Source organism: Nerophis ophidion, linkage group LG15 (assembly GCF_033978795.1).
Source record: "Nerophis ophidion isolate RoL-2023_Sa linkage group LG15, RoL_Noph_v1.0, whole genome shotgun sequence".
Classification (NCBI taxonomy): Eukaryota; Metazoa; Chordata; class Actinopteri; order Syngnathiformes; family Syngnathidae; genus Nerophis; species Nerophis ophidion.
Window position 1 is genome coordinate 33368734 of NC_084625.1, and position 13495 is coordinate 33382228.

General features: G+C 38.4%; 1 protein-coding gene across 1 annotated transcript; it reads right to left on the minus strand.

Annotated features, from left to right (window-relative positions):
* Positions 1–1759: 1759 nt before the first annotated feature.
* timm21 (translocase of inner mitochondrial membrane 21) lies at positions 1760–5691 on the minus strand. The gene is made up of 6 exons (XM_061922051.1): positions 5266–5691; positions 2527–2589; positions 2346–2443; positions 2190–2263; positions 1976–2081; positions 1760–1893 (listed from the first exon to the last, which is right to left on the minus strand). Exons 1-6 carry the CDS (start codon positions 5558–5560, stop codon positions 1801–1803), a joined length of 729 nt encoding a protein of 242 aa, XP_061778035.1. The 5' UTR covers positions 5561–5691; the 3' UTR covers positions 1760–1800.
* Between the last annotated feature and the right edge of the window lie 7804 nt (positions 5692–13495).

Here is a 13495-nt window from a genome sequence, read left to right on the forward strand (position 1 = left end):
CCAGACAAAACATTTTTTTATTATGATGGATGAATGTGACCTTTTTGAAAACGATTTAAAAATGCATTGTGTCAAATTTACATGGGTCCGAGAAAGCGCCACAGGGTTAAAGAACAAATTTTGCACATTTCTAGGGAGACGCTCTTGAATGATTTACTTTTTCCAACAACGATCATATTGTGGAACACTCATCGATTCGTAACAGCGATGTAAACGCTGGTAATCCGTTGGATTCAAGGAATTTAAAAATAGATCGGATTTTCCACATTAAAGTACATTATTTCGCGATTTGTCGTTTCCTAGTGGCCGTTGTCAATAACAACCAGTTAAAACTTATGGAAGTTGATAATACAGGTGAAAGTCAAAAAGTTAGAACAGTGGTTCTCAACCCTTTTTCAGTGATGTACCCCCTGTGAATATTTTTTTTAATTCAACTACCCCCTAATCAGAGCAAAGCATTTTTGGTTGAAAAAAAGAGATAAAGAACTAAAATACAGCACCTTGTCACCAGTTTCTGATTTATTAAATTGTATAACAGTGCAAAATATTGCTAATTTGTAGTGGTCTTTCTTGAACTATTTAGAAAAAGAAGATATAAAAATAACTAAAAACATGTTGAAAAATAAACAAGTGAATCAATTATAAATAAAGATTTCTACACATAAAAGTAATCATCCACTTAAAGTTCCCTCTTTGGGCATTGCAATAGAGATCCATCTGGATTCATGAACTTAATTCTAAACATTTCTTCACAGAAAATAAAATCTTTAACATCAATATTTATGGAACATTCATCCATCCATCCCATCCATTTTCTACCGCTTATTCCCTTGTGGGGTCGCGGGGGCCGCTGGCGCCTATCTCAGCTTCAATCGGGCGGAAGGCGTGGTACACCCTGGACAAGTCGCCACCTCATCGCAGGGCCAACGAACATGTCCACAAAAAATCTAGTTGTCAACACTGAATATTGCATTGTTGCATTTCTTTTCACAGTTTATGAACTTACATTCATATTTTGTTGAAGTATTATTGAATAAATATATTTATAAAGGATTTTTGAATTGTTGCTATTTTTAGAATATTTTTGAAAAATCTCACGTACCCCTTGGCATACCTTCAAGTACCCCCAGGGGTACGCGTACCCCCATCTGAGAACCACTGAATTAGAATATTGTGCAAAAGTCCATTAATCTTTAGCGATTTAACTTCAAATGTTATATTACTATATAACACTAACTACTTACATGCAAAGTGAGATATGATATAATTCTATAATGATCACGGCTTACTTTTTGAAACCCCCCAATTGTTTTACATTTCAAAGTTTTCATGAGCTGTAAGCCATGATCATCACATTTATATCAACATAAGGCTTGAGTTGCATGTTATGAGCCGATGTCAGATATTAGATTCACCTTGTAAAGCCAATTGCTGGAATAAAAAAAACCTTTGCACGGAAAACTTTTTTTTGTTTCAACTGTGAAAAACACACGCGCACACTAATACTAATGCTTATAAATGTATTGTATAGGGCAGCTTTCAAATAACTTTTAAGATCATTTGTACAGCACTTAAAAATGTTAATCAAACAATTAAAAATGTAAAAATAAAAAATGTTTGCAGCAGATTAAAATGATATTTTACAGTCATTTATTTTTCATACAAAAACTGTAATCATTTTATGTAATGGTTAAATTTGCATCTCTGCTATTTTTTTTAACCACATTTATAGCACAACATGAATTATTAGCCAGCTCTGTTCACTGAGTGGATTAGTAATTTTATTTGTTTCCATTATCATCATCGATTATCTTCCACAATTATGTTCCTCCTTGGGTAGGTGTCAATGTCTACAAATATGTACCGGAACTCATATTTTCCTGTTTCCGGATTCTGAAAAATGACAAGCAATTCCATTTTTCTTTAACAATATAATGTTGCATGTACTAGTTAGATAATTCTATACAATACAAACCTCTTTTGACTCTGAGTGCACTGTGCCTTTAAGACCTGGCTCTGATCCTTCAATGTAAAACTTTAGTCGCATGTGCTTTATTCCCTCCTTCAGGAACTCTGAATGACTACGGAGATAAAACAATACAGTTACATGATTTAAAAAAAACAACAACTGGTGAATAGCCACATTGTAGTGTATGAATAAGTTTTGTTTCGTAATCAAATGTTCCAACCTGATATGTTGTCGTCTTCCTCGGCGGGTAATCTCACCGTAGCACTTGAGCGGTTCTCCGAATGCGCCGATGACCTGTATAAATAAATAAATTAATATTTGTCAATACCTGTTAAAATACTGTATAGCCACAACTATGTACAAGCGTTTTATTTGCCTCTGGGTGTAATCGGACTTTGTCAAACGCTTTCCCGTAGACTTTATTTGGACTGGAGGAAGAAAACAGTTCCTGAAAGACGACAAACAGAAGACCACCTGCGACATAAAGAACAATTATTGCATAATGCCATATGGCTGATAATGAGTCAAATAATTAATTTCTGATTGGCTGAAGTTACCTGTCACTCCGAGCCCGATGAGTACGACTATCAAGTAGGAGAAATCTCTGCCAGCTTCTTTCACTGCAAAACATGAAAAATATCTTGTAGAATACATTAGAACATCATACCTCTTACATGAGGGTAATGGCATTATGTAACAACACCACCATATCAATAACTCAGATTGACATGTCAAAAAATGTCAATATTGTGCAAAAGTGACTTGATATCAGGAGTTCGACTCAATCTAAGAGACCAAAAAAGAGAGAGTAAGCCATCATTTTACATAGTTTACAATATTGAATTTTTTTTAATGATAGGAATATTTTATATCATTACCAAAGCTATGATCATTAAAAGCATCCATAAGTTGAGAAATTATTCAGTTTTTAAATGGTAAATGGGTTATACTTGTTTAACGCTTTTCTACCTTCAAGGTACTCAAAGCGCTTTGACACTATTTCCACATTCACCCATACACTGATTGCGGGAGCTGCCATGCAAGGCCCTAACCATGAACCATCAGGAGCCAGGGTGAAGTGTCTTGCTCAAGGACACAACAGGCGTGACGAGGTTGGTAGAAGGTGGGGATTGAACCAGGAACCCTAAGGTTGCTGGCACGGCCACTCTCCCAACTGCACAACTTTAAAAAAATGTATCCAGCACTTAAACTCCATCAATCCATCCATTTTCTACCGCTTATTCCCTTTGGGGTTGCGGGGGGCGCTGGTGCCTATCTCAGCTACAATCGGGCAGAAGGCGGCATACACCCTGGACAAGTCGCTACCTCATCGCAGACACTTAAACCAATTTTTTAAAATATTCACATTTATTGAAATGCACCTTCCATCCATCCATCCATCCATCCATCCAACCATCCATCCATCCATTTTCTACCACTTATCCCTTTTTGGGGGCGCTGGTGCCTATCTCAGCTGCATTCGGGCGGAAGGCGTCGTACACCCTGGACAAGTCGCCATCTCATCGCAGACACTTAAACTCATTTTCAAAAATATTCACATTTATTGAAATGCACCTTCCATCCACCCATCCATCCATTTTTTACCACTTGTCCCTTTTTGGGGTCGCTGGAACCTATCTCAGCTGCATTCGGGTGGAAGGCGGGGTACACCCTGGACAAGTCGCCACCTCATCACAGACACTTAAACTCATTTTCAAAAATATTCACATTTATTGAAATGCACATTCCATCCATCCATTTTCTACCACTTGTCCCTTTTTGGGGTCGCTGGAACATATTTCAGCTGCATTCGGGCGTAAGGCGGGGAACACCCTGGACAAGTCGCCATCTCATCGCAGGGCCTTGAAATGCACCCGCATAATGCTAATTGTATAGTATTTATTAGGGGTGTGGGAAAAGTCGATTTGAATACGAATCAAATTGAATACATTGTGCGATTCAGAATCGATTCTCATTTTTAAAAAATACATTTTGATTTTTTTTAATTTTTTAATCAATCCAACAAACTACTACACAGCAATACAATAACAATGCAATCCGATTACAAAACAAAAACCTGACCCAGCAACACTCAGAACTGCAATAAACAGAGCTATTGAGAGGAGATACAAACACGACACAGAACAAACCAAAAGTAGTGAAACAAAAATGAATATTATCAACAACAGTATTAATATTAGTTATAATTTCAGCATAGCAGTGATTAAAAATCCCTCACTGACATTATTATTAGACATTTATAAAAAATAAAAAAAAGGACAATAGTGTCACAGTGGCTTACACTTGCATCGCATCTCATAAGCTTGACAACACACTGTGTCCAATGTTTTCACAAAGATAAAATAAGTCATATTTTTGGTTCGTTTAATAGTCAAAACAAATTTACATTATTGCAATCAGTTGATAAAACATTGTCCTTTACAATTATAAAAGCTTTTTTTTTTTAGAAAATCTACTACTCTGCTAGCATGTCAGCAGACTGGGGTAGATCCTGCTGAAATTGAATGAATACAGAATCCTTTTGAATCGGAAAAATATCGTTTTTGAATCGAAAATCGAATCAAATTGAAAAAAATCGATAAATTATCGAATCGATATTGAATCGAATCGTGGGACACCCAAAGATTCCCAGCCCTGGTATTTACGGTATATTGTATATTTATTTATATGTAATCACTACGCATACTATTTTAATTAGACACAATAAATTATTGTGTTAAATGTTACTTATTTGGTGTACTGCACATTAGAGTGTCCGCCCTGAGATTGGGCAGGTCGTGAGTTCAAACCCCGGCTGGGTCATGCCAAAGACGATAAAAATGGGACCCATTACCTCCCTGCTTGGCTTTCAGTATCAAGGGTTGGAATTGGGGGTTAAATCACCAAAATGATTCCCGAGCGCGGCCACCGCTGCTGCTCCCCTCACCTCCCAGGGGGTGGAACATGGAGATGGGTCAAATGCAGAGGGTAGTTTCACCACACCGACTGTGTGTGTGTGTATATGTGACTATGAAGTGGTACTTCAACATTTAAGATATACAAAAAACAAAAAAGAGGGTTCGTTTTGGTCCAGTTTTAGTTTTAAAAGGATAATGATGATGAATGACAGAATTTGATTATCCAAAATTATATTTCCACTAATGATTGTTCAATTCCAACCAATATGTTTAATTATTACAAACTGGAATATTTAAAACGAGCAAAGATTAAATGTGTGTTGGCATACTTTGAATGAGAATGATGCCCATGGGGTGCCTGGACAAGTGTTTGTTTACCTTTGCTTGCAGTCGCCTTGGCGGTGCTGCGTGGGTACTTGGCCACAGACTTCTGTCCAACCTCTCTCTCCTCACTTTTATTTCTCACGCTGGAGTCGACGTGAATAGTTCTCCGTGGCTGCAGGAAGTACCTATAAGCACGAAAAGGACCACAAGAAGCTTCGACCCTGCAGCAGAAGGTCGACAACACTGACTGTGTCCTGTGTGCGCGACTTGTTGAAGCTAGCCTGAACGTCTGCGTCGCTTTTGGCCCGAAAATACGATGCAGCATGTTTAATATCTGCGTGTACGCCATTATGATACCCTCGAAGGCCTAACTTTAACTATAAATAATACTAAATCTACGGAAGACTTGGCCTGTGAATGCTGAACCGAAAGTGTGGTCAAACGATCAAGGCGCATACATATGACGTCACAACCTAGGAATCTTGTGCTGGGAGATGTAATTGCGGCTTTTTACCTTTGCAACCTCATTGGCTAAGTTTTATATTCATAAATGAAAGTTTCTCAATACCCGACCTGTTTTTTGTGCCTTTATAAAAAAAAAAATATATAACTCTACATTAAAACGCTCTCTACCTCTAACATTCAAAAAGCTGTGAGAACGACGATGCTGTGCTCCAAATGTAAGTTATTTACTGAAATTGGGTGAGCCTATGGCTTTGCACTTTGTTCATTATATATATATATATATATATATATATATATATATATATATATATATATATATATATATATATATATATATATATATATATATATATATATACACACACACACACACACACACACACACACACACACACACACACACACACAGTGGGGCAAACATTTTTTTATTCAACCACCAATTGTGCAAGTTCTCCCACTTAAAATGATGACAGAGGTCTGTAATTTCATAGGTACACTTCAACTGTGAGAGACAGAATGTGAAGAAAAAAAATCCAGGAATTCACATTGTAGGAATTTTAAAGAATTTATCCGTAAATTATGGTGGAATATAAGTATTTGGTCAACAATTCAAAGTTCTCACTGATGGAAGGAGGTTTTGGCTCAAAATCTCACGATACATGGCCCCATTCATTCTTTCCTTAACACGGATCAATCGTCCTGTCCGCTTAGCAGAAAAAACAGCCCCAAAGCATGATGTTTCCACCCCCATGCTTCACAGTAGGTCTGGTGTTCTTGGGATGCAACTCAGTATTCTTTTTCCCCCAAACACGACGAGTTGAGTTTATACCTAAAAGTTATATTTTGGTTTCATCTGACCACATGACATTCTCCCAATCCTATGCTGTATCATCCATGTATCCATTTTGGTACAACCTCAACTCGTCGTGTTTGGAGGAAGAAGAATACTGAGTTGCATCCCAAGAACACCACACCTACTGTGAAGCATGGGGGTGGAAACATCATGCTTTGGGGCTGTTTTTCTGCTAAGGGGACAGGACGATTGATCCGTGATAAGGAAAGAATGAATGGGGCCATGTATCGTGAGATTTTGTGCCAAAACCTCCTTCTATCAGTGAGAGCTTTGAATGGTTGACCAAATACTTATTTTCCACCATAATTTCCCAATAAATTCTTTAAATTCCTACAATGTAATTCCTGGATTTGTTTTTCACATTTTGTCTCTCACAGTTGAAGTGTACCTATGATGAAAATTACAGACCTCTGTCATCATTTTAAGTGGGAGTTTTGCACAATCGGTGGCTGACTAAATACTTTTTTGCCCCGCTGTACGTGTGTGTGTGTGTGTGCGTATATACATGTGTATATATGAATGTGTATATGTGTGTTTATATGGGTATGTGTATATATATATATATATATATATATATATATATATATATAATATGTATATATGTATATATACATATATATATATATATATATATATATATATATATATATATATATATATATATATATGTTTATACAAACCCTGTTTCCATATGAGTTGGGAAATTGTGTTAGATGTAAATATAAACGGAGTACAATGATTTGCAAATAATATTTAACCCATATTCAGTTGAATATGCTACAAAGACAACATATTCAATGTTCAAACTCATAAACTTTTTTTTTCTTTGCAAATAATTATTAACATTAGAATTTGATGCCAGCAACACGTGCCAAAGAAGTTGAGAGAGGTGGCAATAAATACTGATAAAGTTGAGGAATTCTGATCAAACACTTATTTGGAACATCCCACAGGTGAACAGGCAAATTCGGAACAGGTGGGTGCCATGATTGGGTATAAAAGTAGATTCCATTAAATGCTCACTCATTGACAAACAAGGATGGGGCTAGGGTCACCACTTTGTCAACAAATGCGTGAGCAGTTTTAACCTTTCTCAACCACCTATTGCAAGGAATTTAGGGATTTCACCATCTACGCTCCGTAATATCATCAGAGGGTTCAGAGGATCTAGAGAAATCACTGCACGTAAGCAGCTAAACTCGTGACCTTCGATCCCTAAGGCTGTACTGCATCAACAAGCAACACCAGTGTGTAAAGGATATCACCACATGGGCTCAGGAACACCTCAGAAACCCACTGTCAGCGACTACATTTGGTCGCTACATCTGTAAGTGCAAGTTAAAACTCTCGTATGCAAGGCGAAACCCGTTTATCAACAACACCCAGAAACGCCGTTGGCTTCACTGGGCCTGAGCTCATCTAAGATGGACTGATACAAAGTGGAAAAGTGTTCTGTGGTCTGACGAGTCCACATTTCAAATTGTTTTTGGAAACTGTGGACGTCGTGTCCTCCGGACCAAAGAGGAAAAGAACCATCCGGATTGTTATAGTCGCAAAGTTGAAAAGCCAGCATCTGTGATGGTATTAGTGCCCAAGGCATGGGTAACTTACGCATCTGTGAATGCGTCATTAATGCTGAAAGGTACATACAGGTTTTGGAGCAACATATGTGTCCATCCAAGCAACGTTACCATGGATGCCCCTGCTTATTTCAGCATGACAATGCCAAGCCACGTGTTACATCAGCGTGGCTTTATAGTAAAAGAGTGCGGGTACTAGACTGGCCTGCCTGTAGTCCAGACCTGTCTCCCATTAAAAATGTGTGGCGCATTACGAAGCCTAAAATACCTCAACTGAGACCCCCGGACTGTTGGACAACTTAAGCTGTACATAAAACAAGAATGGGAACAAATTCCACCTGAGAAGCTTAAAAAATGTGTCTCCTCAGTTCCCAAACATTTCCTGAGTGTTGTTAAAAGGAAAGGCCATGAAACACAGTGGTGAACATGCCCCTTCCCAACTACTTTGGCACCTGTTGCAGCCATGAAATTCTAAGTTAATGATTATTTGCAAAAAAAAAATAAAGTTTATGAGTTTGAACATCAAATATCTTGACTTTGTAGTGCATTCAATTGAACATGGGTTGAAAATGATTTGCAAATCATTGTATTCAGGTTTATATTTACATCTAACACAATTTCTCAACTCATATGGAAACGGGGTTTGTATATATATGTATGTATATGTGTGTGTGTGTGTATATATATATATATATATATATATATATATACTATATATATATATATATATATATATATATATATATATATATATATATATATATATATATATATATATATATATATATATATATATGTATGTGTATGTGTACATATACAGTATGTGTATGTACAGTGAAGAAAATAAGTATTTGAACACTGTGACAGGTCTCCAGCCGTCATCGTGTGGGTTCCAGGGACCATCGATACAAGACGCATTGTAGCAGGTTTGACCCTCGTTTATTATTTCAATAAACATGCTTTGGTCCCAGTCAGTCGCGCCAATTTCTAGCGCGACCTCTTTTCCTGCTCGTCTCGGCGCGCCTTTTGGTGGCCGTTGACTGCGTCTTCTTCTCGGGCTCATCCTTCTTCTGGTCGGTCTCGTTGTCTTTCGTTGTTGCAGTTTCTCCTCCGTCTTCTGCCACGATCGCTCCTCCTTCTCCCCTTTTTAACAGCAGGAGAAGATCCAGGGATTGGAAGCAGGTGTGTGGTTTATGCACCTGACTCTGATGGCTGCAGTGTTGCTCCAAGCGTGCCCCGCCTCTCCGCTCCGCTGCATACTCCGCCTCCTGGCCGCCATCTTGGGTAGGACTGCTACCCCGCTGTCGGCCCGTCTTCTCCGCCTCTCCACAAACACCTTGCTATTTTGCAAGTTCTCCCACTTAGAAATAATGGAGGCGTCTGAAATTTTCATGGTAGGTGCATGTCCACTGTATGAGAGATAACCTAAAAATCCAGAAATCCCAATCCAGGATTTTTTAACAATTTATTTGTGTGATGAAACTGAAAATAAGTATTTGAACACCAACATTAATATTTGGTAGAGTAGCCTTTGTTTGCAATTACAGAGGTCAATGGTTCCTGTAGTTTTTCACCAGGTTTTGGGCCAGTCCTCCACACAGATCTTCTGTAGATCAGTCAGGTTTCTGGGCTGTCGTTGAGTAACACAGACTTTCAGCTCCCTCCAAAGATTTTCAATTGGATTTAGGTCTGGAGACTGGTTAGGCCACTCCGGAACCTTGATATGGTTCTTACGAAGCCACTTCTTGGTTTGCCTGGCTGTGTGCTTTGGGTCATTGTCATGTTGGAAGATCCAGCCACGACTCATCTTCAATGATTTGACTGAGGGAAGGAGGTTTTTGGCCAAAATCTCACACGGCTGCAGTCATCCTCTCCTTAATACAGTACAGTCGTCCTGTACCATGAGCAGAAAAACACCCCCAAAGCATGATGCTACCACCCCAATGCTTCACAGTAGGGATGGTGTTCTTGGGATGGTACGCATCAGTCTTCTTCCTCCAAACACGTGTGTTTGGAATTATGACCAAAAAGGTCAGTTTTGGTCTCATCTGTCCACAAAATTTTCTCCCATGACTCCTCTGGATCATCCAAACAGTCATTGGCAAACTTAAGATGGGCCTTAACATGTGCTGGTTTAAGCAGGGGAACCTTCCACATGCCATGCATGATTTCAAACCATGACGTCTTAGTGCAGTGGCTCTTAACCTTGTTGAAGGTACCGAACCCCACCAGTTTCATACGCGCATTCACGGAACCCTTCTTTAGTAAATAATTAAATGGGTTTTTTTCAAATTCAAAACAAAGTTATGCCCAAAATGAACCGTGCATGAACACCACCTTGTTCAAAGAACAAAACCAACACAGTCCATGAACTCACAACAAATTGCACACCTGCAAATCAGTATGACTTCTGCTGTTGCCGTATCCATAATACGCCGATAGGGAGAAGTATTTATTTACACAATGAGTCTGGTGTGTCTTGACCTCAGCGGCGGAGGCTCCGCCGAACCCCTGAGGCCGACTCACCGAACCCCTAGGGTTCAATCGAACCCAGGTTAAGAACCACTGTCTTAGTGTATTACCAACAGTGACCATGGAAACAGTGGTCCCAGCTCTTTTCAGGTCATTGACCAAGTCCTGCCGTGTAGTCCTGGGCTGATTCCTCACATTTCTTAGCATCATTGAAACCCCACAAGGTGATATCTTGCGTGGGGCTCCACTCCGATTGAGGTTGGCCGTAATGTTTAGCTTCTTCCATTTTGTAATGATTGCTCCAACAGTGGACCTTTTTTCACCAAGCTGCTCGGCAATTTCTTCAGAGCCCTTTCCATCCTTGTGGAGTTGTACAATTTTGTCTCTGGTGTCTTTGGACAGCTCTTTGCTCTTAGCCATGCTGAACGTTTGGGTTTTACTGATTGGATGGGGTGGACTGGTGTCGTTTTGCAGCTAACGACCTCACACAGGTGCATCTGATTTAGGATAATACAGTGGCGTGGAGGAGGACTTTTAAAGGCGGACTAACAGGTCTTTGAGGGTCAGAATTCTAGCTGATAGACAGGTGTTCAAATACTTATTTTCAGCAGTATCACACAAATAAATTGTTAAAAAAAATCATAGATTGTGATTTCTGGATTTTTCTTTTTAGGTTATCTCTCATACAGTGTACATGCACCTATCGTGAACATTTCAGACTCCTTCATGATTTCTAAGTGGGAGAACTTGCAAAATAGCAGGGTGTTCAAATACTTATTTTCTTGACTGCATATGATTATGTTTATGTATATATATGTGTGTATATAAACGTGTATATATATGTGTATGTATATATGTGTATATATATGTATATACAATATATATTAGGATTGTAACGGTACGTGTATTTGTATTGAACCGCTTCGGTACGGGGGTTTCGGTTCGGTTCGGAGGTGTACCGAACGACACGGACATATTAAGTAGCGCACCACACGTTGTGTAAACAATGCAAACTGAGGCACCATGAATTGATTTACGTGGACCCCGACTTAAACAAGTTGAAAAACTTATTCGGGTGTTACCATTTAGTGGTCAATTGTACGGAAAATGTACTGTACTGTGCAATCTACTAATAAAAGTTTCAATCAATCAAAAAAACAACAACACACGGCATGCTAGCAATGACTGGGCTATGATAGACTGACCACACCTCCTTTTTTCACGGGATATGTTCTCTTTGCGGAGCTGTCCAGGTGGAGTTTCTTAAATGCCTCGAATGTCCGGCATTTTAAGTTAGGGTTGTGTGTATTTTCAATGTACGTTCAGGGCTAAGAAGGGGTTAAAAAAAAAAAAAAAGTGGTGCACGCAGCAACGTTCGTGAAGGAGGGGCAGAGACAGAGAGAGCGAGAGAGTTATGATAAATGCGCATGCGTCGCAAGGATGTGCTTTTTACCCACAGATTTATCAAGTTTTATTTTTTCTTATCTATAGCTGGGGTGTCAAAAGTGTGCCCCGGAGGCCATTTGCGGCCCACAGCTAATGTTTTAAAGGCCCACGGCACATTCTAAAAATACTATCAAAATAAACAAAAACATAAACAAAAGTGAAATAAAAAAGCTTAAAGGCTAAATGTAATTTAGAAAAAGTTGCAACGTTGACTAATAAAACAAAGCTGTTTTTTTCTTTCAAACTGTCATTGCTCAAAACATAATATTGAATCAAAATCAATGTTATTATGAATTATTGACCAATCCAAGTTTCCGATTACTTCACATCAAATATTCCACTTAGAAAAATATTTTTGGTGGAAGATTTAGCAAATTTGTTAAATAAATAATCAAAAATGTATATTTTGTTGTTTTCTTACTGTACCGAAAATGAACCGACCTGTGACCTCTGAACCGAGGTATGTTCCGAACCGAAATTTTTGTTTACTTTTACACCCCTAATATATATATATACATATATATATATATATATATATATATATAAATATATATATATATCTATATATATATACATATATATAGGTACGTACCGAACCAACATTTTTGTGTACCATTACACCCCTAATGTATATATATATATATATATATATATATATATATATATATATATATATATATATATATATATATATATATATATATTGGGAACGGCGTGGTGCAGTTGGGAGAGTGGCTGTGCCAGCAACCTGAGTGTTCCTGGTTAAATCCCCACCTTCTACCAACCTAGTCCCGTCCGTTGTGTCCTCGAGCAAGACACTTCACCCTTGGTCCTGATGGGTTGTTGTTAGGGCCTTGTGTATGGGTGAATGTGGAAATAGGGTCAAAGCGCTTTCAGTACCTTGAAGGTAGAAAAGCGCTATACAAGTATAATAGAATAGAATGTACTTTATTGATCGCTGGGGAAAATTCAGCACCACAGTTCGCTCACAATAAAAAATTATAATAATAAATAATAGGATATATATATATATATATATATATATATATATATATACTATATTATATATATGATATATATGAATAATATAAATATATTATACATCAAGGGTCGGGCACCTTTTTGGCTGAGAGAGCCAAGAAGCCAAATATTTAAAAATGTATTTCCGTACGAGCCATACAATTTTTTTTTTAACACAGAACACAACTGCATTTTTAAGTAAGACCAACATTTATGAGTATAATTGGTCTCTTATTCTTTGTAATAACATTGTTATTCCGAAGCTAACTGTGGAGGGGGAGTGGCCTGCGGGCCTGCAGCGAAGCAGGGTGTTGCCAGGACCGGCCTCGAAATCAGCGACGAGTGCGTAGATGGCCCACCTGGGCCTTGTTATCTAATCACCTGTCGCTATGTTATAAGCAGCAGCCGGGAGGAGAGACCGGGATGGAACTGGAGCCAGAGCGCGAGC

What these genes read in the sequence shown, in the direction of transcription:
- timm21 (XM_061922051.1), bottom strand. Translation starts at nt 5,560, where the DNA reads ATGGCGTACACGCAGATATTAAACATGCTGCATCGTATTTTCGGGCCA. An exon ending in CAAGGCGACTGCAAGCAAAG is followed by an intron (nt 2,590 to 5,265) that starts GTAAACAAACAC and finishes CATGTTTTGCAG; the next exon opens with TGAAAGAAGCTGGCAGAGAT. An exon ending in GGAAGACGACAACATATCAG is followed by an intron (nt 2,082 to 2,189) that starts GTTGGAACATTT and finishes TTATCTCCGTAG; the next exon opens with TCATTCAGAGTTCCTGAAGG.